The sequence below is a fragment of the Mycteria americana genome, chromosome 4 (assembly GCF_035582795.1).
Source record: "Mycteria americana isolate JAX WOST 10 ecotype Jacksonville Zoo and Gardens chromosome 4, USCA_MyAme_1.0, whole genome shotgun sequence".
In the NCBI taxonomy this organism is placed as follows: domain Eukaryota; kingdom Metazoa; phylum Chordata; class Aves; order Ciconiiformes; family Ciconiidae; genus Mycteria; species Mycteria americana.
The window spans coordinates 84,887,023-84,913,250 of NC_134368.1; the positions used below are offsets into that span (position 1 = coordinate 84,887,023).

The following is a 26,228-nucleotide window of genomic DNA, read 5'->3' on the forward strand; positions in this document are numbered from 1 at the left end:
TATCTTCAAAAGCCATTAAATAGATCTGGGCTTGTATAAACACAAGTTGCTCATGCCTATAGTGTATAGAGGTATTTGCATCTAAACCAAACATGTTAATATTCACCTGCTGCACACAGGGCAAAGAGGGCAATAGCTTTGCATTGCTTTTCTGCTTGCCTATTCATACTGTATAGAAGAAGTTTTTATTTTTGCCCCTGTTAATTGCCAGCGTGCTATTGCCGAAGAGGCAGCTCCAAAGCAGGAAAAGCAGGAAAGGAGAGAACATCATCCAATAAATCCGCAATATTTCAAAGCACGGGGAAAAAGAAAAGAGGGAGGAGGAGAAGGAAACAAAAAAGGAGAAAGCAGTTTAGTTTTTGGCTTTTTTGACATTTAGAGAAGCAACAAATCAACCAAAAAAAATGTTTCTGTTCACCTTCACAGTAAGTGTTGGACACAGCAAAAAAAAATTAAGGAAAAGATTTAAAAAAATGCAATTATAGTATTATTTCTACTTCTGTGAGAAGTAGCAGTGCAAAAGAAAACTTTCTTTGAACACAATTAATTGGCATGCACACATGGGATTCCTACCCTACAAAAGTGAAATAATATATATTATTTAGCATGTTGATCGATCCCATGTGTTTTTACTACAGCTCACCATAAAGGATTTGGCAACACTTCTGCCGCCAACCTGATAAAAGCAATAATAAAAATAAAATAATAATAAAAAAGCTTGCAACAACATATTCTCTCTCATAAAGTATTGTATAAAGCAAGAAACTGCTCTAAACAAAAAAAATGAGCAGCCTTTATTATACAAAAACATTACCTGTCTATTTTAACATCTCATTTCACATGTATCTTTGACAGAGAGGTTGTCATCAGCTAAGAAACATTACCTGCGTACTCTCCATCCTTCAAGCTGAGCATGTGCTTACAGACTCGGAACCACCGTAACTCATTTGATGACAAGAAGTTGCATTACCTTTACATTTTATATGTGGCAACCACGTTTTGCCTTTCAGCTTCCCTGCAATGGTGGCTGGAACGCACATTTTCCCCGCAAGGCAGCTTATGACTCAAATGAAGATGGGTAAGTTAGCGCATGTTTACCACAGCAAATAAAGAAGGATGTGCCATGCAAAGGAACAGTTACCACAACGCAGACGACCACCTTCGCTGCTGTTTGTGTATCAAAACCTTCAGTCTCCACTTGGTGAGGATTCTCCAAGCTCCAGGAAGCAGAGGGTGACTAATATCATCAATTATAAGGACTTGCAATCATTTTAAAACATAGACATGACAAAACACATTTATATAATATTTCTTCTTAAAATTTGGACAGTTTTATTACCTGAATAAATAGAAAATCCCTTGTGTAATCTGGCTAAGATGCTCATCTCAGTGACACTGTATGGCAGTGATCACTATGAGCTATTTCTCTCTTCTCTGATACTTTTTTAGATTCAGTTCTTTCATTAGCCACTTACTTAGCACTGTTAGCCACCAGTTAGCCATTTATCTACTCAACATAATTATCTCCTTCAAGTTACACGGAATACAAATAGATATTTTCATTCCATCTTCTTTCCCATTCACTGTGGCTTTTGCTTTTGCCTTCTTTTTCCTCACATTCGGCCAAGATTAAAATCATAAAAATAAAAGACACGTTCCCTTATCTGAAAGTTGGTGTACTCCCTGAACGATTGAGATTGCTGATCTCTGAACCTCCTCCACAGCACCATATCAGCACTGGCCACATTGTTCCATTCGAGAGCATAATACCAAACTATTTTTATGTCATCCCTATACTGCTCAGCATATATCTTAACACTTTGTTTGTTTTTTGATTGTTGCTGCACTCAGAGCAGATATTTTCACTGGCATCGAGCCATCCATAAGTAATCCCTCAAACAAATACTTTGCACTCGTGAAATCTCCAGCAGGACTCTATAACATACACACAAAGGAGAACAAAATAAGGTTGCAGCTGCCCATGCAGGTCTGGTAAACTCCCAGCATCTGGCTTTACAACCTTAAAGTGTCTTTTATCAGATTCTCTCTATGTATTTTTTTTGAAGCTTAAAAGAAGAGCTATCTGCAAGGAAAACCAGAAGGTCTATCACATGGCACGCTGCTGACAAAACGGCAACTCAGGGTCCCCACCTCTTATGGTGGGCAGGGATGGGTTTTTTTCTGTACAGTGCCCAACACAATACGGTCCTGATCCAGCACCAGGGCTCCCAGTAGCCTTCCTGCATATACTAACATAAATAGCCAATCCACAGGCCAGACGCTTTCCATCTGGATGAAGAGAACAATTTGTGGTAGCAGGAGGATGTTATCCTGTACGTGGACCAGCCACTCGAAAGCCCCACCACAGATACGTAGCCTGTGGATTATACTACTCTTTGCAAGGCAGCAGAGAAATTATTTCTTTTAAGACTTGGCTTCTTTTTCTGGCCCCTAAGGAGGAATGTGGTCCAGTGGTTACCAGCATCACAACCAAACACAGACTTCTCTGAAAGCCTGGGTGACTAAATGGATGCTATTTAAGAGCTCTGGTACAGTTACAGTTAGACCTCTGCATCTCCACAAGTATCTAATATGACCACAAACATCATCTCAGTCGTGTCATTTGCAAACAGGGTGAGCGCTCCTTGCTTGCCTTCTGTCTGCGATACCGTGCCACAGCGACCATAAAATGCAGAGAATTAACATTCACTCAAGAGACTAATACGCGTGCTTTTTTTGGATACTTTTGCCCTTTTCTTTACCACAAAGGACAGTGGGGGAGCTTCTGAATTCTCACCTCTTCCCTCTCCCCAAGCCCAAAGTCTAGCTTTGTGCTTCGCAAACAAAAGACATCATGGAAGACAAGACTGCAGTTAACACACAGAAAGCAGTATGTTGTCCAGACTACCCAAAACACAGAGAAGATGTTTGCAGAATTTTGTGATAAGCTGATTAAATTTGCTGAGCAAATATATTTTCTATGGCCAAATCTAGGTGAATTCTCCCAGGGAAAGCAATTCTCCTGTTTGGATCATCACCAATGCTCTGAAGATGAAGAGCCTGGAGTTTTTCAGAGACTTGATTTAATCTTGACAAATTATTCCCTTTGGGTTTTTTTTTTTTTTTAATTCTCAGAATCAGCTACAACATTGTCATGAAACCTTAAAGAAACAGGTCAACCCAAAACAGAGAGCAAACCCAGAATATTTCACTTAGAGTGGTTAATGTTGGATGTTATTTCCTTAGTGGTACCTATAGGTTTTGATACCACAGCAGTCAAAGAATGAGAAAGAACTGAGGCTTTGGGGTTTCTTTCTTCCCTGTTTTACTTACACATACACAAAAGTGCTTTTTTTATTTTGCCCCCCCCCATTTTTTTTGGCTTGGCTCACATCATTCAGGGAAAAGGCACAGCTACATCAGCAGAAAATCTCCTCCTGTCAGTATATTGCTGCTCCACCAGAGCCTTCTGCCAGCTTAGCTGGAGAAACACAGCTCTTGGGGACATTCAGCTACACCAGCACAGTCACAACTGTACAAACCTTGTGAGCAGACCAGACACGAGCAGGATTTCAGACAGGCAAATCAAAATTAGTGCACAGGGGAGATTTATTGCCAAGTTACTTAAATTTCTGTTAACTCAAGTTTGTGTGTAATTTGCGTTACATTGCACTTGAATTTCTTTTCAGTTCAGGACCCACACATACAGCATTGCTACTGCTTGTCTTTTGCCAGCTGACATTTCTCTAGGAAGCATATCTTGTATGGAGATTAAAGAGAAAGCAGGAAACAAGGGTATCTTAAAAGGAAATTCCCCACATTTTTTTTCCGCTCAGACTATAAAACAGGACAAAGATGATTTCAGGATTAAACACTCGGTATCTTTGGCCTGTCATTTACAGACCAGATGAAAACTGAAGTGAAACCGAGAGCACGAAGACAGGAGACTGTTTTTCACAGTATTTTCATCAGGATTTGAACTGCCAAATATGTAAAGCTACAGCTAGCAGCTTAAATTTGAAGGAGAAAACACTATCCTCCTGGCTATTGGTTTACTTTTTCTATGCATTTTCGAACACAAGAAACCACTTCACGCATGCTGGAGAGCACTTGTTTGCCTACATCATATGGTAAAAACTAATTAAAAGGTAAAGAAAACAGAACCAGTGATACTGCCCAGTCTAAATAGTGTCATGTCAGACAACAGCAATACTCTTTTTCTAGTAACCCTTACACAACTTATTTTCTGTCTTTTATAGCCCATACTTCTCTTTCTTTGCTTTCTCCTGCCACCAACATTTGGATATATCCTACTGTCTCACTGCCTCGTCTGCATAACGCAACATTTCTGTAGATGTAAGTGCAGTACTTCAAAACATAGCTATAACAGCAACACCATCTTCCCACTGAAAGAAAACAATTTCTATTTTCTTTCAATTGCTCTTTCCCCTTGACTCACTTTCTCAGTTCCTTGCATCTTTTCCCATTGCCACATAACAAGGACTTATTTTTAGAGCATCTGTTTAGATGGGATGTCCGTATAGATAGGATTCTCACTGCTGCTGCATGATTGCGTGGAGAATACCAGACAGCCACTGCACGCTGGCAAAAACCCTACCGTGCTCCCTCAGCAAGAAGCTGAAGGAGAGTAGGAAGGGAAGGGTATGGAGGGTATCACTTGCTATCAGGGCAAGCAGCATTTGCAATAACTGCGGGCAATTTAAAATGAGATAAGGTGTAACCTTTCCATGTTACACAAGTATTGGTCAGAAGTTAGTGCTAGAAAGAGAACCAAAACACAAGTCCTTTTCAAGCCTAGTGCAAGTGGCCATTATGAGCATGGTTTTCCAGCAGCCTTGCATGTATTTTGCCTTTCTTCAAGGAAGAAAAATTGCAGGAATTATGCCCAGAGCGCCCACACTCTTGAGTCTTACTTTCAAAAATCAGAACAGGCCCATAAAGATCCTGAAGAACTCCCATCTTCCTCGTCATTCATGACACAAAAGCTGCACTGCATTTCTCTGGCAATCCAGGGTGGCAGAATTCAACTAAAACATGTTTTCCTGAGAAAAAAATATCTTTCAGTCTTTACCATTTACATAGACCGGGCTATCCTGGAAAAGGCAAAATGTCCTTTATCTACCATCGCAGAAAACAGTCTTACCAGTTGTTACAGACCAGCATATATTTTTGCTGAAGAGATTTAGAACATTCAGAGGATCAGAGAAAATCAGGCCCTTTAGTGGGCTCTTTCAAGTTGAAGAAGTGGGTATTTTTCACTTGTTCCCTGCACACTGCTACAGCTCAAAGGGTTGGAGAAGGCGAGAGCAGGGAATAAACAGGATGGGATGGAGGGACCACAGCAGCTGACCGCTAGAGCCTTGTCTCTGCTCAAGAGACCCAGTTTGCCATTGCCAAGCACATTACAGTCCCAGACCAAGAGTCACCTTGCACGGGAAATGTTAAATGCCACCATGTTACGTTGGACATAGTTTACACCCCTGCACCATCAGTTTGGGCAAGGTGCAAAGCAGATTGCAAGCATGGCCCAAGTTGACCGGCAGGCGCGTAGTCTGGCTTTGATCCCCTGAGCTATTCTGAAGGAGGGGAGGCTCCCTCACTGCATTTTCCTCCACACCACAGCAGCTGAACCCCACTAATGCCCATGTAAGTTCAGATGGTACAAACGGTACGTGTAAACGGTACCTAGGGGGCAGATAAGACTTAGAAAGGGTCATTTGCAAAATTATTCTTTTAGAGACTTCAGTAAAGATGTAAATTTTGTGCATTCTAAACAAATAAATAATAAATGTAAACATTACCAGAGGACTTTCAACCCCTTAACAGAGGCTAAATATTTTCTATTCATTTCAATGTTAATGTCACTATTACCGTTATCTCTAATATTTTTCTCCTTCTCTAGAGACTCAAAATAAATGTCAGAAATAACCAGATGGTCAGTAAGCATTAGAAAATGGCTTTTGATAATAAAATCTAATTAGTTCTGACCTGATCTCCATTGTGTATTATCAGCTTTGGCCATCGTAAGAACTTTGCAGTTCCACAACCACTACAGACAAAACTTGACACAAAGTCTGGTGAAAACCCTTACTCCCTGGGTTCCCCCTGGCCCCCTTATTTTTTGCAAGTGACTTTAAATGGGACTAATAGATATACAAGCAAATTAGTACTTGCATTAATAGCTCAAGTTTATTCTGAAGCTTTCACTTCCTTTTAACACAGATACATTCTGCAGCTTTGCTTTACTGTATGACAGTATTTCAGGCTTATTGGCAAAGCCCTACAGTCGCAGAGAAGATTCCTTGCTGAAACTACAATTTTCCCTTTATGGCTTATTAAAGTCAATTCAAGCCAGAATAACAAAAAGTAAAGAAACAAAACAAATGGATAGCTGTCACTTAAAAACATATATTCTTAAAAGGCTTTAGGGGTATCCTTTATGAAACACAAAGAGATTTCCTTCTTTAGCAGTGTTCCAACACATTACTCTTTCGTGCTTACTCCAAGACATGAATATACTTGCCTAAAATGTCAGTGAGGTATTTATACAAAGGCAACTCTTCAGAAACCTATTATTGTGAATACAAAACAGGAAGTACAGTAATACCACCAGTAGATGTTAAATAATGCTTAGTATAAACTGCACTCTTCAATTAATAAGCAGTGTTAACCCCTTTAGGGGAAAGAGAGATGTGAAGTGTGAACTGAAAATACTGACTCATGATAAAACCTTTGAGTATTTTTCCCACAAGGTCTTTTGTTTCGTTGGCTTGTTTTGGTTTTGATTTTTTTTCCCCCTCCCCTCCTAATAGCAGACAGAACAGAACAGAGGACAGAATTTGCAATATAAATGAGAAAATTGGGGGGGGGGGGGGAGGGGCAAGGGTTGAAGTTTGATAACGTGTTGTAAAGTGAAAAAAGAAAAACATGAAAATAGAATAAAATAATAGTACAACAAATGTTTAATGATACTTTGCACTCTGCAACTCCTTTCAGTTCTCATGCTTTCTCTAACTAAGCCTTGTAACAACTATGCCATATGGAAGGTGCATCTTTAGAAAACTACTCCATCGACTATTCAAATACATCTGTACTGGTGTACAAGTGTCACAACTATTTTGAACAGGATGCAAATAAAAATACCATATAATACTGAATATTCTTCAGCCACTTAGCTGTATTCTACAAAACAGCATGATTAAAGTTAAAAAATAACAAAAAAACCTTTTTTATATGTATTAACCACCGTGAATTAGAGAAATGTATGGGTTTTTAATGAAAAAATAAACTGATTAATAAAAGTACATTACCCCATAATGAGACAGACACTCCTGGCATAAAAGCAAAGCTCTTTCCTCGCACAAGTTGAATGAGAAAATATTTTTAAATAGACAGATTTCTAGAATGCAAGTGAGACAACCCAATCACCAGTTTGTTCTTTTCAAAACATCCACAGCTGCAGTCAAAAAATTCAAGAGCCTCCCTAGTACAAAGACCTGAAACAAAAACCACATGCAAATCCCAGATGGGCAGAAATCAAAGCTCCTCTTTTCTAAAGTCTGACAAATCTATATCTATTTACAAATGTGTAAGAACATATCTTCTGACACAACTCAGTCACACAGTCTCTCTCTCCACTTTCTCATACAGGCATAGTATTTTGAAATTTTCATGCAAGCTAACAGATTGAACTTTGGTTTGACTGCCATCTGCTGATCCCATGTTCTGGGAACCTGAAGACTCATTTAAAAACATGGGCACAAAGCTTTCAAAATGTTCAGTGTTTTTTCTTCCAGTTCTTGGTAACAAAGAAATTAAGAGAATTAGTGATAACAGGTATTTATGTTTAAAGAAATTGAATTAGACCAAATGTCCTGGTATTTAGCACCCTTTAGCTAATTTTCAGATAAACAAACACAGAAGATTAATAATTTTGTGCGCATGAGTAAGACTACAACTGAAACAAAAGCACATAACACACAGGACCATTGCGACAGTAAGAAACAGAATCAGGTACAACAGCTACTCCTTAAAGAAAAGCAAAACATAGCTGAAGCAACTATTAAAAAACCAAGGAAAATATAAAATAGTAATAGACTACCTTTATACTCCTCTGCAAGGGAGAACACCACAACAATCCATTTTGCCACAAAAATATTTGATATTATGTAAAGTCTTTGTTTTATTGTATCCTATTGAGCCCCCACACACACACAAAAGAAACCAAATTCACTTTCAGGACCCTCACATTTTGCTGTTTTCTTTCCTTCAAGGTAGCATATACTTTGTAAAGGACTGAATGGGTTGCTGATGTTGAAATGATGGAATCAAGATGTGAATACCATCAAATGTACCAGACTCTTTGGAAGTGACCACACTGTGGATGAGGACAGAACTTTAAGTGATTTATTCTCCTGTTCCATACAGGAATAGCTGTCCTGGTAAAAACAGCTTTAGCTTGTGTAAGTGTCTACAATAGATGAGGCGGGAGAGCTCTTATAGCCCACTTTCCTTCTTAATTTGTTCCTTCAGCAAAGCTGTAGTTCTTTCATTCCTTTATTATATGAGAAAAGTAGAAAAATCAAGTGCTTGTATTTATCCAAGCAAACAATGTTAAAACCCAAAGGGTTCAGAATTGCCAAAACAATGACCGTGTCAGCCCAGTTTGTATCCATGGTATATTTCTACCTAATCAGATACTAACTTTAGTCACCTTTTTCTAGTTCCTAAAATTCCAATTCTGCAAACATTCAAATACATGTTTAGCTTTAAAATAAAGCTTGTACATAAATGATTCCAGTGTTGGAAACAAATGCAATCTTTGGCTATGGGAAAAGAAAATAGTTATAAAGGCTTGAGTGTGGACTGAAAGAGTTCCAGCAAACCTACTCAAGTTCCAGGTTAAGATCTTTTGTATCAGTATTTTTATGAGAATAAGATCCACATGAATAAAAGTAAACCCATGGAAATCTCACAAAAAAGACACAACAACAACAACAAAAAAACCACCACAAAAACAAGCCAGGCTGCCATTTGAATAATGAGTTTGGATTTTTCTACAAGCCCAGAACTTCAGGTGGCACGCCAGGTACACAAATTCTGGCGATTCTGAATCAAACCACAACTTTTATTCTCTTAGAACAGTACTAATTAAAATAATTTATTTTACAATATATTCAGTGTCTCAGAAGGTTAATGGTTCCAATTCATACTTTTCCTTTTCCAAGCACTTACATTATTTGTGTTCTGTCACAGTATAGCTGGCAGATCATGTCAAAATATGCCTTTGTTGTGGAAATGTGTCTGCTTAAACAGTTTCTTTATTTGTGATGTGGCATCTTCTGTGAAACATACTCTATTTTCACATGCAAAACAAAGACAGAACAGATTCCTATTCTCTGCAAAACCTGTAAATGATCTTGTACAAATCCTGCAAATTACCTAGGACCTTCAGTGGTGGCTTCTTTCCTTTTCTTGCTCTGTCTGCTAGAAATAAAAGTAACCCAGCAAGAAGACAGACAAGACGTCCCCTTCAGTCATAATTCTGAAATCTCTTCAGACACAGTGGGGTTGCACAGCCATAGAAGAGGGAAGAATTTTGTCCTCTGTGAATGTTAATCAGCGATTTTCTTGAGAAGCAGTGACGGAACAGCACCTAATGCCTCAATTACAGTACCTACAACAATTACAGCTATTTTACTTTGTTTTCATCACTATTACAAGCACTCTTGTTTAGGATGCACAAAGGATACAGAGGTCTTCAATAAGAAGAATTCCTTATGAAATCCTTGATTAAATCCTTCATCATTCTTCTGTAGGCACTACACTAGCAGTAATGGCAGCAAGGAGCACAACCTATTTCCACTTCACACCGATTCTTTGCACTCTTCCATCCCTTGACAACACTTTTGCTGGAGATCAGTCAGACAGTTGAAGCAACATCGTAAAATACCTCCCTGTTGGTGTGGCAAGTCTACATTCTGCTAGCAAAACACACATGAGGGAGACAAAAAACCTACTAGTTATTTTCCAAACAAAAGTGCATTATTTAGCACACGCCAGTACTGCTGAATCTAGCTAAGACATACCTTTCATTTAAGAAATGAACTGCTTATCCTGATTTCTGTTGCACAGAACCAAACCATTATTTAAGAGTGCTATCCTCTGTAGCGTATGTTTCTGGGTGAAGAATGAGGTTTGCACTCTAGCTGTCCCGGGAAATGCATTGTTTCTAAGTACAGGCAGGGAAGCTCAGAGGAGCACAAGGAATAGGAATCAATGGGGAAATCTAGGATGAAGCCAGTTACATTTCCTCACACCCACTCAAATGGCATCGTTAGTGCATGAAGACAACAGAGAAGCTCAGGTATCAGATCAAAATGGTACTTAAGCACTAAAACAGGTATTTAAAGACTTTAACACACTTCAGTATTAAATGCATGAAAGAATGGTGTTCCAATTTTATTTTAAAAAAAAAAAAAAAGAATTTTGTAAGCTAGCACAGAGTACTTACATTCCTTAATAAAACTAAAATAAATGGCCATTTTATAAGTGCAGTAACATGTTCCAAGGTGTGTGTTTGCCAATTACACACACCTCATACGTTGACTGATGAACACACACACCCTGGCGTGTCTTCTTGCTTACATATCTCACGTGCCTCCCTGTTAAGTAATGGAATAAGACTTGCCTTGCAAACTGGCTAATGCTGCCTCTTCTCGCTCAGTGACTTCTGCAGAAAATATTCACTGCTAAGAAAAACAACTTCTGAAATAGAGTTAAGCTATTTGCAATCTTAAGTACAACCTCTCTGTCTGCAAGACCCAACTCTGTGATAACCTCCATTTTCTGTATCACTGTCAGGCATGTGTCTTCCCCCAGACTGGGTTGGCATTTTTCTGCATGCATTGCTGCCTACTGTAAAGACACAGTCCTCCTTACAGATTGCTTTTTCTATACCAGCTAGTTACTCTCAATGACTGCCTGTTTCACTATTTTCCTCTTTTTATAAAGATGGGCATGCTCATGCTCTCCACACAATGACAAGGTACACTGTGGTATGGAGATGGCCTTCTTTTAGAAAACAAAAAAACAAATTTAATTTTGTTTTGTTTCTACTTGCTTATTTTGAATAAATGCTGACTAGTGTATAATAGCTCTAACAGAAAGGCATGCTTTGTACAAAACAATAGATTTCTCAGCCTGCTGGAACCCAATCTGTGATTTTTTTAATTTTTTTTTTTTTCCAGTCACAGGACTTAATTCCACAGAGATATCAACACCAGGACCTGCGGCTCACCTATCATGGTCACTTCTGACAAGACATAGCAAAAACACTGCCATGCTTACTGTTCTTCTCCCTTTCCTTTTCAGAACCAATGTACAACTGTGCAAAGGAATCAAATTCTCTTAAGCTCGTTATATTGTGTGATGCTTTATCTTTCATTCCTCTGTTTTCTGTTTTCAATAAGGGTCCAACTGTGCTTGTCAGGATCTGTCTATAGATATCAGCATGTGCTGGCAGGGTATAGGCCTTTCCTATGTTACCCCTCTATTGCGACACAATACAGACCCCTTCATCTCATCTATTTTTCCTGTATAAAATTTGCAACTCCTTTATGAGGTTTAATACCAAAGAAATTATGTAATACAGGAGACATAATTTCTGACAATATAGTTATTCAAAGAAACAAGGATGAAGTCTGAGGGTAAAGAACTGTCCAAGACTCTCAGGAGACTTGGCAACTGGATAATATTCAATGCAAGTAAATGCAAAGCAATGCACGTGGGAAATTCAATCTTTCCTTCATATATAAGCAGATGGGCTCTGAGATGAATCACTACCACTTCCAGTTTTAATAGACAGTGATGAAAACTTTAGCTCAGTTCTTGACAGCAGTCATAAAAGCAAATAAAGTGTTAAAAATTCAGAACTGCTAATAAAAGAGTAAAGACCAAAACAGAAAACATCATTATGCACCCACACAAATCCATGTTGCACCCACACAAATCCATGTTGCACCCACACCTTGGATACTGTAATGCAATCCTGGCCCCTTTCTCTCAGAAAGGATATAATAGATCTGGAAAAGGTTCAGAGAAGGGAAGCAAGGATGATCAAAGGCATAAAACAGTTTCTGTTTAAGGAACAGCTGGCTCTCCTTTCATTCTGCATAGGACCACCTTGTTCACCTACTCCAGTTATTTGGAAGTTGATTTTTTTTAAGAAAAGATTACATAGCTTCATAGCAAGGTAGAAGGGTGTGCACCAGGGAAAGATAAAGTTTCAGGTTTGCACATCAGTTGTTTTGAGAACCAGCTGCTTTGCCAGAAACAGAGCACAGAGACGTATGGAATGGGGGCACAAAGGCATGATTTGGCATGAAAAGCATCTTGTTTATTTCCTGAGAGAATCTGAAAAATTATCATCAGCTCTGTTCAGAAACAGGTTCTAAAATGCCCACAAAGTTGTTTTGTTTTTTGACTTGTCCATGCAATACGAATGAGAAAGCCACAGTGATGTTTCACTTCATCCTCTTCCATCTGTGAAGTGATGGCTACCTAATTTGCCTTCCCTTCTCTTTGCAATGTTTTAGAAGGTACTACTGCAGGTGACACAGAAGTGTATTTATATACAGGCCATAATGCATAAGCCAGCAATGGCTGCAGCCCTCTGAATAAACAGCCCAGTGTTTCAACAGGTTTGTTTACCTTTGTTTATTTACCTTCATACTCTATTAGTTCTCTGTCTCTGTGTCTTCACCTGAGAAAAAGTCTAGTGGCATTGATACAAGTTCTGACAACCTTTTCTATCATCCTGCCAACCCAGTTTCCAAACACAGTTTCCAAAGCAAAACTCCCTGTACAGGAAATAACAAAGCAGATGTGGAGGGTAAAAAAGAAACATAGGGGGATAGAGATGGAAACAATTTGTTATAGAGAGTTTCAGCTATTGATGTGAGGTTACACCAAAAAGAAACCAGCAGCAGCAGCATTAACTTGAATGTATATAATTCATTTCATAATAGACTTTTCTGTTTTCTAAAAATCTATTTTCATAACAGATTTCTTTTATTTTGGAATTATAACCTTAGGTGAGGCTATTAATGGGAAAATGGAACATGCATCCTATCTGAAGTAGTGGCTAGTAAAACCAAAGAAGCTCATTTTTAGGTTTAAAAGAGATGAGTAATACAAAGCAAGAATTGTCGGTATCCCATGATCACCAAAACAAAAGGACAGTTCGGAAAAATCACCTTTTCAGCACCTGACAGGGAACAGTAACTCAAGAAGATACTGTAGGCAGCAATCAGAATATTGCTATAAAATGTGTACAAAGCACAATTAAGAGAGGGATTTTTCAAAATCTTTTCTGTACACCTGGTATATGCTTCTCTGTAGCACAAAGCTTAATTTGCCATGGAGGGCATACACTTACATTTAAAACAAAGGAAGAAGTAACTACACCCTGTTTAATTAAATTCCTCAACTAAGTAAGAACATGTAACAGACAAAACCCCCAAAAGGAGCAGTCACTTCAGATTTCCAGAAGAACTGCTGAGTCCTACCAGCCATTACCTGGCACCACTCAATCAAAATACTCATTTGACTTTCAGACCCGTCTCTCTCAATCAGTTTCAAATACATTGTAGTCTACAGGTTTTTCTAGGTTATCCCAAAAATCTAGCAAAATGTCGTGATTCTGAGCCAACTCTTACAGTTGTATATACATCAAATCATATAGAGCTTCAAACAAGCTTTTGTTATTTAATTACATTGGCATATGCAACCCTGAGGTACTCCAGTGACCTAAATAGTCATCCACCAAGTTTCCACTGTTCATAAGAGATGTTAATGTCTCATTTGGACATGAATAGAGCCCTAGCTCTGCGCTCCTGCATGTATGCATAACAATCCTTCCCCATACCTTATGAAAATCATATATTATGAATCAATGACCCCCACACTGTTCCCTTTTCTCTCATGCTACATTATTACAGTACTGCCTTCATTTAGTTTGATGTTAAGAATTATTTTTTTTTTAATAACTAAGATCTTATAGAAAGAACCTGTTTTTCCTGAACAAACTTATTACCTTTCATTGTTATATGTACTGCACATGAATGGTATTTCTACTTATCCCTAAGCAGTATGCACGTCACGTGTGCGAGACATCCAGCTTTCATGACCGATGGAGCAAATTAAATGTAAAGCTGGATCTCCTTCGACACACACACACAAAAAATAAAATCAACTAGCGGAAATTCTGCCTACGATGTCCTATTTTCCCTTCTCCCCACAGAGATTTCACAAACAAAAAAGTGGTCCTAATCAGCTGAATAGACTAATGATAGCATCTAATATCCATAAGGAATCCTAAGCAAAACATTACTAATATCCTTACTGAGAAACAAGCGTGTATCAGGCAATCCCTAAATTCAACAGCTCTGTAGAGTCCTTTACTAACGTAGAGAGCTTGACCATATTCCAACTTGCTCATTATAAAGCTCTGAGGTTTAGAGGTTTTCTAATCCTAAAACTAAAACTGAAAGGGTCACCACCTTAAAGTGTACAACCAAACAATGAAACCGTACACTGGCCACCTCGTCCTCCCAGGCTGCACTCCATTACGATCGGTACTAAACCAGTGATAGGTACAATGCTGGGCCTTCTATTTCACCATGACTTCCATTTTTACTGAAACAGCTTCGACCCTATTAGGGAAGAGGTAAGTATCAACACTTAATATAAAAGTCACTCAATGTTTTACATTGCAAGATCATGCATTTAGTAGCTTATGCTATTCTGAGTTTTGACCTTCTTGTCCTTTCCAAGCTGGCTGGCTGCCTTTGACTGATTTGTTTTGTAATGTTCCAGTCAAAACATTTCAGCTGTTGCATGAGAAGGAGACCAGGAAAAATGTCGCTTTACTTACAATTTTAAAAAATTAGTAAAAATAAAATTATTTCACCCTAACCTTTGGAGGGAGGTCTTGAGACCTGACCATATTAGAAGGACTTGAAACATCTCAATTTGAAAAAGCTTTGTGAGGTTTCTTGACCTTTTGCAGATACATTTTCCAAGTTTTGACCACTCAAAGACCAATCCTACGAAGGCTCAAGGAGTCTGCACACCTTGCTGGATCCAGGCTCCCAAAATGACAGCAGGAAAATGACCTCTTCTCTTACTGGAGTCACATGAACCTAGTCAAGCAGGAGGAGGACAAAGAGGACACCAGAACTGACTCCACAAGAAAGAAAAGCCTGATGTGAAAAGGCTGACATTGAAAACCAAGAGTCTGGACACTACAGCAAAACTGATACTCATTAAGAAAGGACTCTAGATGTGGAAGCCTGGGAGGAAAGAGAGGATTGGGGAATCCTGGCTGAGCAGGAATGCATCCAATGAGAGGCGCAAGCACAGGGAAAAAAAGTTGACATCAATTGAGCAAAAAGACTAGAAGCAAGAATCATACTGAGATTAGATGAATAGTTTGCTGAAGATCGTGAAGTCAGTAGACATAGGAAATACAGACCAGGAGGATACTGCATAAAGAGAAGGCAGGCAAAATGAATAGGGAGAAACACCAAAGAGAGAATATAAGGAAGGAGTTATGCTTAAGGAAAGTTGGAAGAAACATTACCACTGAAAAAGTAATTTATCTATCCATTCTTATGTTGTCAGAAAATATCCTGGATCACAGGTAAAAGTTCCATTCTTGCGTAGTAGACCCCACAAAGAACAGCAAGGAGTTTAATATTGTCATTTTATCACCTATTTCAAGCAAACCAGTTTTCTATGGCAGATCTAGAGGGTCCTGCATTGCTGATAACCACGAAGATCTCAATGACACCACACGATGGAATCTGAATACTCCCCTCAAACTAGTAATTGTTCATCTGATTTTAAACAGTGTAAATCAAAGCCCTCAAAAGTAAGGAAATGCGAGCATTAAGGTAATTAAAATAGAGGCAATCATAATGACTTGTAAAAATAATTTTCTAAGTTAATGCAATTTAATTAATTATGCACAATGAATACCACTTTAATTAACGTAAATAAAGATTGCATTATGATGCACATGCACAAAGAAGAATGAATTAAGATTGTGCACGTAATCTTACCTATGACAGTTATTAACTCATGGGTGCTCGACAAACACAACATTCTCTATAATGCTTTTAATATAGTATACACAAAAAACTACATACATACTGTGCATTTTGCATCCACAAAGAGGAAAGCTGGGCAGAAGACCAACGGCAAAGCAAGCTCTAGATGTGTCTGTGGCTACAGCCCAAGTACCATAATTGCAGCCGCTCCTCGAGCTTCTGTAGCTCACAGTACTACATTAACATCTTTTTCAGCGTCACTCCCATAAATATTTAAAAAACAAGACTTTTTGGAATGTCTCTTCCTTAACTGTTATCACTACCCTAATGAAGCTTATTATATTTAATAAGACTCATGCCATCCAACATGCTGACTGTGAAATATGCCTTGCTGCACTTTGCTTATCTGTCATAAAGCCCAGTATCCCCAATTACAAGCTACCAAGGTCCTGACAGCTCCTGAGGATGCTCCCGTGGGAACCGAGCCAAGCCACACATCTCTGGAGAGCTACCCAGCTGTACCCCTCCCCTGCACGACCCAAACACTGACACAAAGTGGGAAGAGTGAATTGAAAGGATTTAGAAGGAAGAGGTTATCATCATGTAATCTGTTCTCAAGTAATTCAAGTAGGAAGTGAAAACCTGTACCTTTATAAGCACACATACAAGTTTTAGCAGTTAAAACTTTCTGTACAGGTACATGAAACTTAGTCATAAAATTAGTGTTACTTCTCTAGATAAAGTTTCTTGCTTTGTCACTAAACCAACATGAAGAATAGAGTTGTCCCAACACTTAGGAATTTATACCCAGCCTACAGGTACTGCTCAAACGCACCTCATTTTTGGAGGCATGATTCATTTTAGCCTCATACGTTCCCATGTTATCTTACAAATACAGTGTCATTTTCATGTTACTATTAAAAAAAAAAAAACAAACAACAAAACCCAAACAACCAAAAAAACCACCCCACTTGGTATCAGAGTTACAGACTCATTGAACTGAGGGATGGTATTTACACAACAAACATGAATCTGACAGCCTTACGAATTTCCCACTTCATTGATAATCTGGAGGCTTTCTAACATGCTGTGTTCCTCATCTGGACTTTATGAGTCTAGAAGGTATGAATAACAACAAATTTTGGCCCTTGGCCTTTACTTTCCCATCTTTGTACTTTTCCAAATGAAATAAATACGCTTTGATACCTTCAAGTAAGTCTTCTGGCATGTGTTGCAGAGAAGTTTATGAAAGTATTAGTGATGCTAAAACACATGACTGAGTCAGTCTAAGGAATGCTTTCCATTATAAAGAATAAGAGCAGGCATATTTATTTTTCTGTTCTATTTGAAGTAAAACTATTATTTTTTACATACATCGTTTGGATGTATGTTTTCACAGACAAAATAAAGCCAACTTATCCTGGCTCTATAGTATATCTGTTAAAGGAGAAAATATGCAGCCCAGCAAGTTTTCCCTCCAACCCTTCTTTTCAGGCAAGTAATAAATCTTGAGTGAAAAAGTCACTGTGCTCTTCAGCTGTCACCACTAAGATTTTGTTTTTTAAAACTGTAGCAGCCTTAAGGCTGATTTACTACTCAGCCCTCCACACTCTGACAATCGAATAGTTGGAAACAAAAATCACTTTTGCACACCTGGAAATATTTTATTTGCTGTAGTCATGAGAAAACAAAGTTTTCATCAGTGAGGAAGGGGGGGGGGGGGGGGGGGAGGGAGAGAGAGAGATTCAGGTGAATCTTAAAACCTAGTTCTTGACTTAAAGAGAAACTTCATACATATGTACATTAACACAGAAACTACCTCTGCATTCAAACAGAGTGGTCAGGCTCTTTAGGGACTATGGGTTCACTATGCAGTCCAGCCTCAAATCATCAACTTGGAAGTCTTGGCCAGTAAACAGCAGTGCTCGTCAACTGTGTCTATTTAGTCATTTCAGTTTGGCAGGTGAAAAGAATGTGTGACAACTTTTAAATTATTTCATTTACTTTTTTTAAATAAGCTTATTTTTTTAAATAAGCTTAGTAAGCTCTTAATCACCCTAAAGTGTAAACATCTGATATTAATAAAGGCAAAATTAGACCTTTGAGAAACAGCTACTTTCCAGAGCACCTCTTTGCCCTAGTCAGAGTTGCAAGTTTAACAAGATTAAGAGTAAAAACCCAAACACATACCAGAGAAAACCGACTGATGGAAAATGTGATGATTCCAAGACTGCGAAACAATTTTAGAATATCAGATCCTCTTTTCAATGGCATGTAGTTTGATATCATTTTTCCCTAAAGCTTCATTTTCTGAAAATTTATTATATGCTCCAGAACAATCTTGTCTTCAAAAGAAATCCCACATCTTCTGTTATTTCAAAGAACCATACTTGCACCTGGGCAAAATGATGTAAGTACTCTAGGTGCTGGCTGACTGAAAAGGAGACCCACAAAATCTCGCTCTCTATTTTTAATCCCAGGGCTTTACAAGAATGAGGAGTGCCCTTTGACAAGCAGAGAGCCACTTCAGCATTTAAAGTTTAAAAAAAAAAAAAAATTAATGCTTCAGCAGTGTGGAGGGACATGGCAATTGCATTTACGTACTTTGAGTTCTACTCCGAAATACTTTCCCACCTGTTCTATTCTCATGATGCCTACAAAGCCCATCTACAAATGAAGACTGATTTCAGTAACATGATATCACGCAGGGAAAGCAGTTTAGCAACTTACTTGTTAGTTATCTCTATCAGTCCCAAGGCTGGACTTCATCTCCAGTAACCTAGCAGTGCCAAATTAAGTATGTAAAGAGATTTCACTTTAACCAGTATTTACGTAGTACTAATTCATTCAACTGTCATAAAATACTTGGCCAAGCAGTAAGTGTACCAGCACCATCTCCTTCTAAAAAGCAGGCAGTGTTGTGCCCCCTGTCTTCCAAATCTGGATGAAATCCACACAGAAGCAATGCTGAGAAATGACAGCTGAAGACATATCCCCTTCCCTGCCCAGGACTCTGCTCATATTGTATCACTGCAAGGCTAAGGGACACTTGACTGCTCATCCTTGAGCCAAATCCAATGCAGAGCAGAATGAAAAGTGAGATATTTACATTTCCTCCTCCAGAGTCCTAAAGCAATTTAGCATAGGTGAGGCCTTCTTTCAGGCACAGCTTGATTAGGGGGTTTCCCACCTGAGTACCAGGGACAGGAAAAAAAAAAGGGGGGGGGGGGGTGTCAAAGTTCTCCTTCACAATTCCGTGTACAACCCCATCTGTGTTCACCTACCTAAAGCAGCGGGGAGTGGTGGGATGGTTTGTTGAAAATACAGAGCCAGGCACTTCTCACAGGTACACAGCAGGCACAAGTTACAGCAAGCTAGATTGTTAGATATAAGGAAAAAAATCTTCCCCATGAAGGTGGTCAAACAGCGCAGCAGGTGCCCAGAGGCTCTGAAATCTCCATCCTTGGAGAAACTCAAAACTCTCCTGGACCAGCCTTGAGCAACCTCACCTCACACTGAAGATGGCCCTGCTCAAGCAGGAGGCTGGACCAGAAGGCCCCCAGGGGCCCCTTCCAACCTAGAGTATTTTACGATCGTTGATCAAACAGGGGGGTGGAGGGGTGTCACAGAGGGAAATATAGCACACGACTGATGGATTACGTGGCTTGTAACTCTACAGTCCTACGCTATATTTGGGAAAACTGAAATCCTACCAAGTCAAAGCTGTAACATAGAGAGAACCTTTAGTAAGATGTATCTGACCAAAATGGAAATCACAAATAGGCAAATATGTAAATAGGAAAATATACTACATGGTAGTGAGTTACATCTGTGCCACTGCATCTGACTGCTAAATATGCTTGTAGCATCACCTGCTTTATAACAGCACATATACATTTCCAGACAATAACGAATAAATATGCAAGATTCTTTCCTATTCCTTTTAACTCATAAAACTGCAAACCTAAATATTTGAATTTCTTCCATAAGCCTTCAGAAAGACAGAACTTTGATGTTTTTAAAGAGGAAAGATTATTTACTTTTGCTGCAGGCAAGAAATTATAATTTCTTTACTGATTCTGCCAAATAGCTCTATCATGCATTTTTTATTTTCATCAAAACAAGCCACTTTAAATTAAGGTTGTCCCATAACTACACAGTAATCAACATTTTGAGGGTCAGATCAACTCGATGAACCTCTGTTTGACTTCTCTGCCCAAAAGACTCCTCCAAATCCAAATGAACCGCGGGGGAAGGGAGTTTTATTCCCTTTCCTCATGCTTGGCAGTTGTGAGGAAGAATATAGGCTGCAGGTTTTTTTTACTTTGTTCACGTAAGCAGAACAGACAACTCAGTAGTATCCACGTGGTTCTTAAACCAAATAAACTGAATTCAAAGCCACTGGTTAATACACTGAAGCCAACAGAGCTTATCTAAGGAACAGTAAAACTTGCAGGCGAAGGAAGAGAAGGTGGAAGAGGAAAAAAGTGAGGAGGAAGGGTAGGGAGCAGGAAGGTTTTAAAAAGCAAAATAATATGCAAAAGGAGGCAGCAAAAATCCTCTGCACTGGCACAATACGCAGAACACACCAACACGCAGGTTGCTTCAAAATTGGGAGCCGAGGCCTTCTGTACTAACAAAGCATTCGTAAAGATTCTGCTCTTCAGTATTCAACGTACCAGGATAGTTTCTGGTTCAAGCTACGCTGAAGCCCATGAATGCGGACAAAGTCCAGACCATCATCAATCTAGAGACAATGGGCAACGTTGACAGCACAGCATCTCATTAATCTTCATTTGTCCTATCACATCCTGTCATTCTTATGCAAATAGCATATTTGAGGCTACATCTTTTCTGCACCCCACGATAAGGAGAAGTGAAGCTGTCAGGAGCACCAGGATGTCATCCTATACCACAGGCCATCACTTCACTCAGCGCCTCGTGTTTTACATCACAGCTAATGTGTTTGACATTCAAATTTGACCCAGCAGGAGGTAAAACTATCTGATGCCGCAGCAACATGCATCTTGCTTCCTGTGCTAAAACATTCACTGAGGTCTCTGGGGATCTGACAGTCTCTCTTCCTTCGCGGTACCCTTGCTAATGGAGATTGAAACACTGCTTAAGAGGAGAAAAGATATCTGCATGGGCAGGTAATGATAGCAATTCACCCTTCTCACCCAAGAAATAAGCCCAGTACTAAAAGGCTAGGAAAACAGGTTCCACTGAAAAAGAAAAAAAGGACACACAAATCCTTATGAGTTAGTCTAGGTTTTCTTCCACAGAAATCTGTCAGACTACATTGCAAAGCTTGTCCACATATGTGTCTGAATAGAACATTTAATTTCAAGCTAATCAAGTTATACACAGTGTTCAAAATATTTTATGCGTGGTTTGTGGGCATGAGTGATCTCTCTCATTAGGCCAACTGATACATGGGAAAATACAGGCAAGCTTTGAATCGTAAGCAGCTCCATAAAGTTACTGCAAACTATTTTAGGTATGAAATATCACTCCTGAGTGGGTAAGTCACCAAAAACTAAAAGCATTTTTCCAATTATTGCTCATCAATTCTGCTTGTAGAATGAAGAATGTAAGGGAAGATTTTACTATTATTACTGACTCAGAGTGTTTTGCTTCTGTATCACTTTCAAAGAATGTTCAGAACATCTTGTTCCAGAATATTTCCCTTCCAAGAGAAATCACTTTCTGTATCATACATGGCTGAAAACAGTACATGCCGTTTTTTTCTTATGAAAAACAGAAACTAACCCAAAGTATTTCCAGCATTACTTGAATGGGATAGAGAGTAGCTAAGTGTTGCAAACACGGGACACAACTTTAGGTTGGAATAACAGTTCAATACAATCATGACATCTTAGAGAAATCACCTTATTAATAGACATTTGTAACAAGTCAAAACAAGTTTAATGGTAAACATAACTTTGTAAAGTCTGACTCAAAATCTATTCACTACCCAAAAGCAACATACTGTAGTGTTTGCAGGGATGACAAAGTCTGCACTAGGCTCAAGGGAATACCCTTACAATTGATATTCCCACGTGCTGTTTTCAAATTAGAGAAGATTAATCATCACGTATTTTCAGTTAAGCAGCCGCCACGTAAATGAAGATGCTGAATAGATTATTACCAATTTTGTAAGCATATAATGTAAAACTTACAAAGCACGCATTCCTCAAACATGTCTTGGTTTCAAAAGCTAAAGGATAGTCACAAAAAGTATACCAGACATCTTCCTAGTCCCTGGAAGTAGAGAGCACAGACTGCCTTGTGCCTTTATACCATATGTAAAGTTGATGCATTAAAAATTACTGTATAGTCATCATACACCTATGAAAACTGGACACTCATTCATTTTAATACACAACTGATACTAATCAATAAAAATATTTAATTGATTTAACAAAATGTTACCTTTTCAAAGGGATCACCAATTAAAAAGTAAACTAAAAGCCCATTCGGAAAGATTTCCCATTAAGTGAAGTTCACAATATGAAAGCTTTCTGGGGTCAGCCTTCTTTCTTCAGGGGGAAAAAAAAAAAGTGCAACTCATGCACTGCAAATATTGGATAGACTCAGGAGAAGATGGTGGCCTGGTATAGCCTGTCTGGTCTGGATGAAGCATGAATGTGATTCTCCAGTCCCTTTACATCACAGTTTAATCACCCCTTCCTCCAGATTGGTGAAATTTTGCTCTGCTATTCTGTAAGTGAATGCTTTCTACAAAATTACCAGAACTTTTTTTTTCCATTATATCTTGGTAAAAACAGTTTTATATAAAAATCCAAAATATCCATTCATGGCTTCTTGCTAGTAAAATTCCTATAATCATACCGCTTGCTACGGGGGGGGCACTGTCTCATGCAACTTTTTCCTTTTCTTTAGAGCCAAGACTATCAGCTTTACTTAGGGAAAGAATATGTAAGACGCATTGTCATCTAAACATAACTGTGCTGTTAGTTCTTAAAAGGTCACCACCCCCATAAAATTCAGATGCACAGATGTCATCGAATTTTTACCCACCATATTAAAATGACAACATTCAGTCCCAGGCTAAGAGGTCTGGATTTGCATCAGTGATGCAGGTACAGTTGGCATATATCTAGTAACTTAGGTTCTATCTAAAAGTTCTTGGCATTGCAGGGTGGCACCCTTAACATGGTAGTACAGTCCCAATATTGCCAATATTTCAAATAAATACTGTCCCAGTATGCCAATATTTCAAATAAAAAGTAAAATATAAGAAAACAGCATTCACTGTAGGCCCAAGAGAAATCCAGCAAAAGGGAGAATGACAGAGAACTGAATTCCCAGGTGGTGATGGAGATAGCACAGCACAATGTTGAACTGACTCAGAAGGAAATTTCCTTTCTGTTCCACAAACAGAATTTTTTCAAATTCAGCTTAGTCTGACCCCAAAGAATAGTCAAAGAAAACTGAACTCAATTTGACAAAAGTAGAATCTTGAAAAATTTCAATTTTGCACAAGTGTATTTTTCACTGATGAGTTTTATCATCTTGTACCGAAAACTCTTTGCCAGCTCTACTCTGCCGTGGCAGGCACATAGATAGTGTATTAAGCAAGCTCTATGTAAGCCTTCATCAGGACACCATCAGCTGTGTGGCTTCCTTCACTTCAAACGGGAAGAGGCTCTGTTCTGGAGCCAAAATACAAGTGTTTTTCTCAAGACTTCATGTGTATATGAACCTTACTTTAAAAGCGTGCGCTTCATATGTATTTTATGCCTGAATGCTCCAAGACAAACAGAAGAGACTATTCCAGAAACAGCTTAAAAGCAGAGAATTTGTTAACATAAAAAATATTTAAGAAACTTCTAAGAAACCCTAGAAAAGATCAGGAAAAATAAATTTCATTAGCTTGTCATCAAATTCATGAATGTTGTGAAGGTGAAAAGTTGTGGAATAAAGAACCTTACCAACACTACAAAATTTATCTTAAAGGAAATCACTTCAGACTGGTCTGTCTACTGCACTTAGCTCTGAGAAGACACAGCAGTGGTAGACAGTTTTAAAGTAGATTTTCTAGAGGGCTGCTGGGTTGGTTTTGTGTTTGGAGGTTTTCTGCAGTAAGTGTTACAACCCTCCCATTTTTACAAACTTGAAATGTTCTTGTCGCTCCAGCAGAGCTGCCGCAGGATCTAAGGAGAATTGCACTGTTTACAGTTGGAAACCGTATTGCTGGCAGCAGACTAACGGCACCGAGGAGATATTTAATCTTTTGAAAGGAAGTAACTAATGAAACCAACAAACTCCAGCAAACTGCTGCATAAACAAACACAACAGAAGCAAAAACCACAGAAGAAGTTTGACAGAAATGTTGTTGCACAAGTTCAATGAGCTTGATTTAAGGAAAATTTCTTCTAGGAAACAGATACTTAAGGCTATCACAAAACATTTTGTTTCTGTTTAAAATTCTGTAGAGGGGAAAAAAAAGCAAGGGACATAATCCTTTCCTTTGCCTTGTCTTCATTTTCAGACTTCTACTCTTAATCAATCATTAGATTGATTAGACAACAGTTTGGAGAGTAAAAGAGAATGGAATTATACCAAAATCTGGTCTTCTCAAGAGAAAAGGATATACGACAGTGTATCTGTTCATACCTTGTCTATCATGTCCGGTCTGTTGGTAGCTGCCAAAATTGTCACGTCCTTCAGCTGTTCTATCCCATCCATTTCCGTTAACAACTGAGCCAAGACACGGTCTGCTACATTTCCAGCACCTGAAGAGCTGATTTAAAAAAAAAAAAAACAAAAAAAAAAAAAAAAAAAGAAAAAGTGTCACAGCATTAGCTTTTCCTTCCTAGAAAACTGGAGAAAGGAAAGAATGTACTGTTCTTTTCAATGTCCAGGTATCCATCTTTTTATCTTAATTCTTTCTTATTTTTGTTTTCACCTTCAATCCCTGAAACAGTACCAGTCATATGAAGTGAGTAAAAGCAAATTGGAGATTTAGTCCTTCAAAAGATTTCTTGGTATTCAGTAAAGCAACTGAGGTTTTTTTACTTACTTTTTTTTTTACTTTACTTTTAAATACTTTAAAAGCATTTAACACCATGTGGATGTCTGGAATAAACATTTTTAAGATAACTAAATTCATGCAGCTTCTTTACTAGTCAGACAAACTTTCATTTTTAGCACCATCCAAGTGAGTGCTTACACCACCCTATGCAGTATAAAAAGTTAGGCAGTTATGTATTTTGCAGAGTTGCTCTACATTTTTATGTTCTCCCCATCAAATGAGAATAAATTGAGTGTTGATCAACTGCTTCATAATAGCACTGTCAGTCCTTTAACTCAGCTGATTCTCCAGATACCAGGAAAAAACACCAAGACTGAGAAATGGAAAACTCCAGTTTTGAAATCACCAATATGTGAAAAACCTAAACAGACAAGGCATAAACTGTTCTAAGCATTTATTTTTTTAGTTTGGAATTAACTCTGGTAACCTTGAAGTTTATGGAAAATTTGCTCAAATTGCTTAACTACATGTAACAAAAAGCATTATAGAAATAAACTCTTATTTTCATTAAAGCTTTAATATTTGAAAAAGAATAACCAAATGATGTACCACCTTCTTCCTAAACAATTCTTTGACACATAAATATGTGTGCACATACATATATATGTGTGTGCGCGTATATTCACACACATAACAAAGAATGCAGAAAAGGAAGACATTGCATAAATCAAATCAAGAGACCAAGCACATAAGTTGTGATAAATAATACATCTCATGAACAGCTGTGTTCTTTACAACATCCTTCTAATTCTGCATAAACAGGCTTTATTTCTGCAACATTATAAAACATAGGTGACTGCACACCATAGAATTTTTTATCTTTGAAAGGATACTAGACGTAGGAGATACTAGGACCATACACAGATAACTCTATACACTCACACGTTGGCAGACGCACTACACGAATGATGTATATGTGTTCCTTGTAATACCCAACTGTACATAAATACGGGGGGGCCGCGGCAAGCGCAGGCAGCAGCTCATCCCAAAAGTTCCCTCTGCTGAACAGCGGCAGGAAAGCTGAAGCAGGCTGG

General features: G+C 38.4%; 1 protein-coding gene across 1 annotated transcript in view; it reads right to left on the reverse strand.

Moving 5' to 3' along the window:
- The window catches only part of AFG2A (AAA ATPase AFG2A), a 232,896-nt gene that overhangs the window by 145,258 nt on the left and 61,410 nt on the right, over positions 1–26,228 (reverse strand). The window contains 1 exon segment of the mRNA XM_075501145.1: positions 24,777–24,903. Within this exon segment, the coding sequence (XP_075357260.1) occupies positions 24,777–24,903 (127 nt within the window).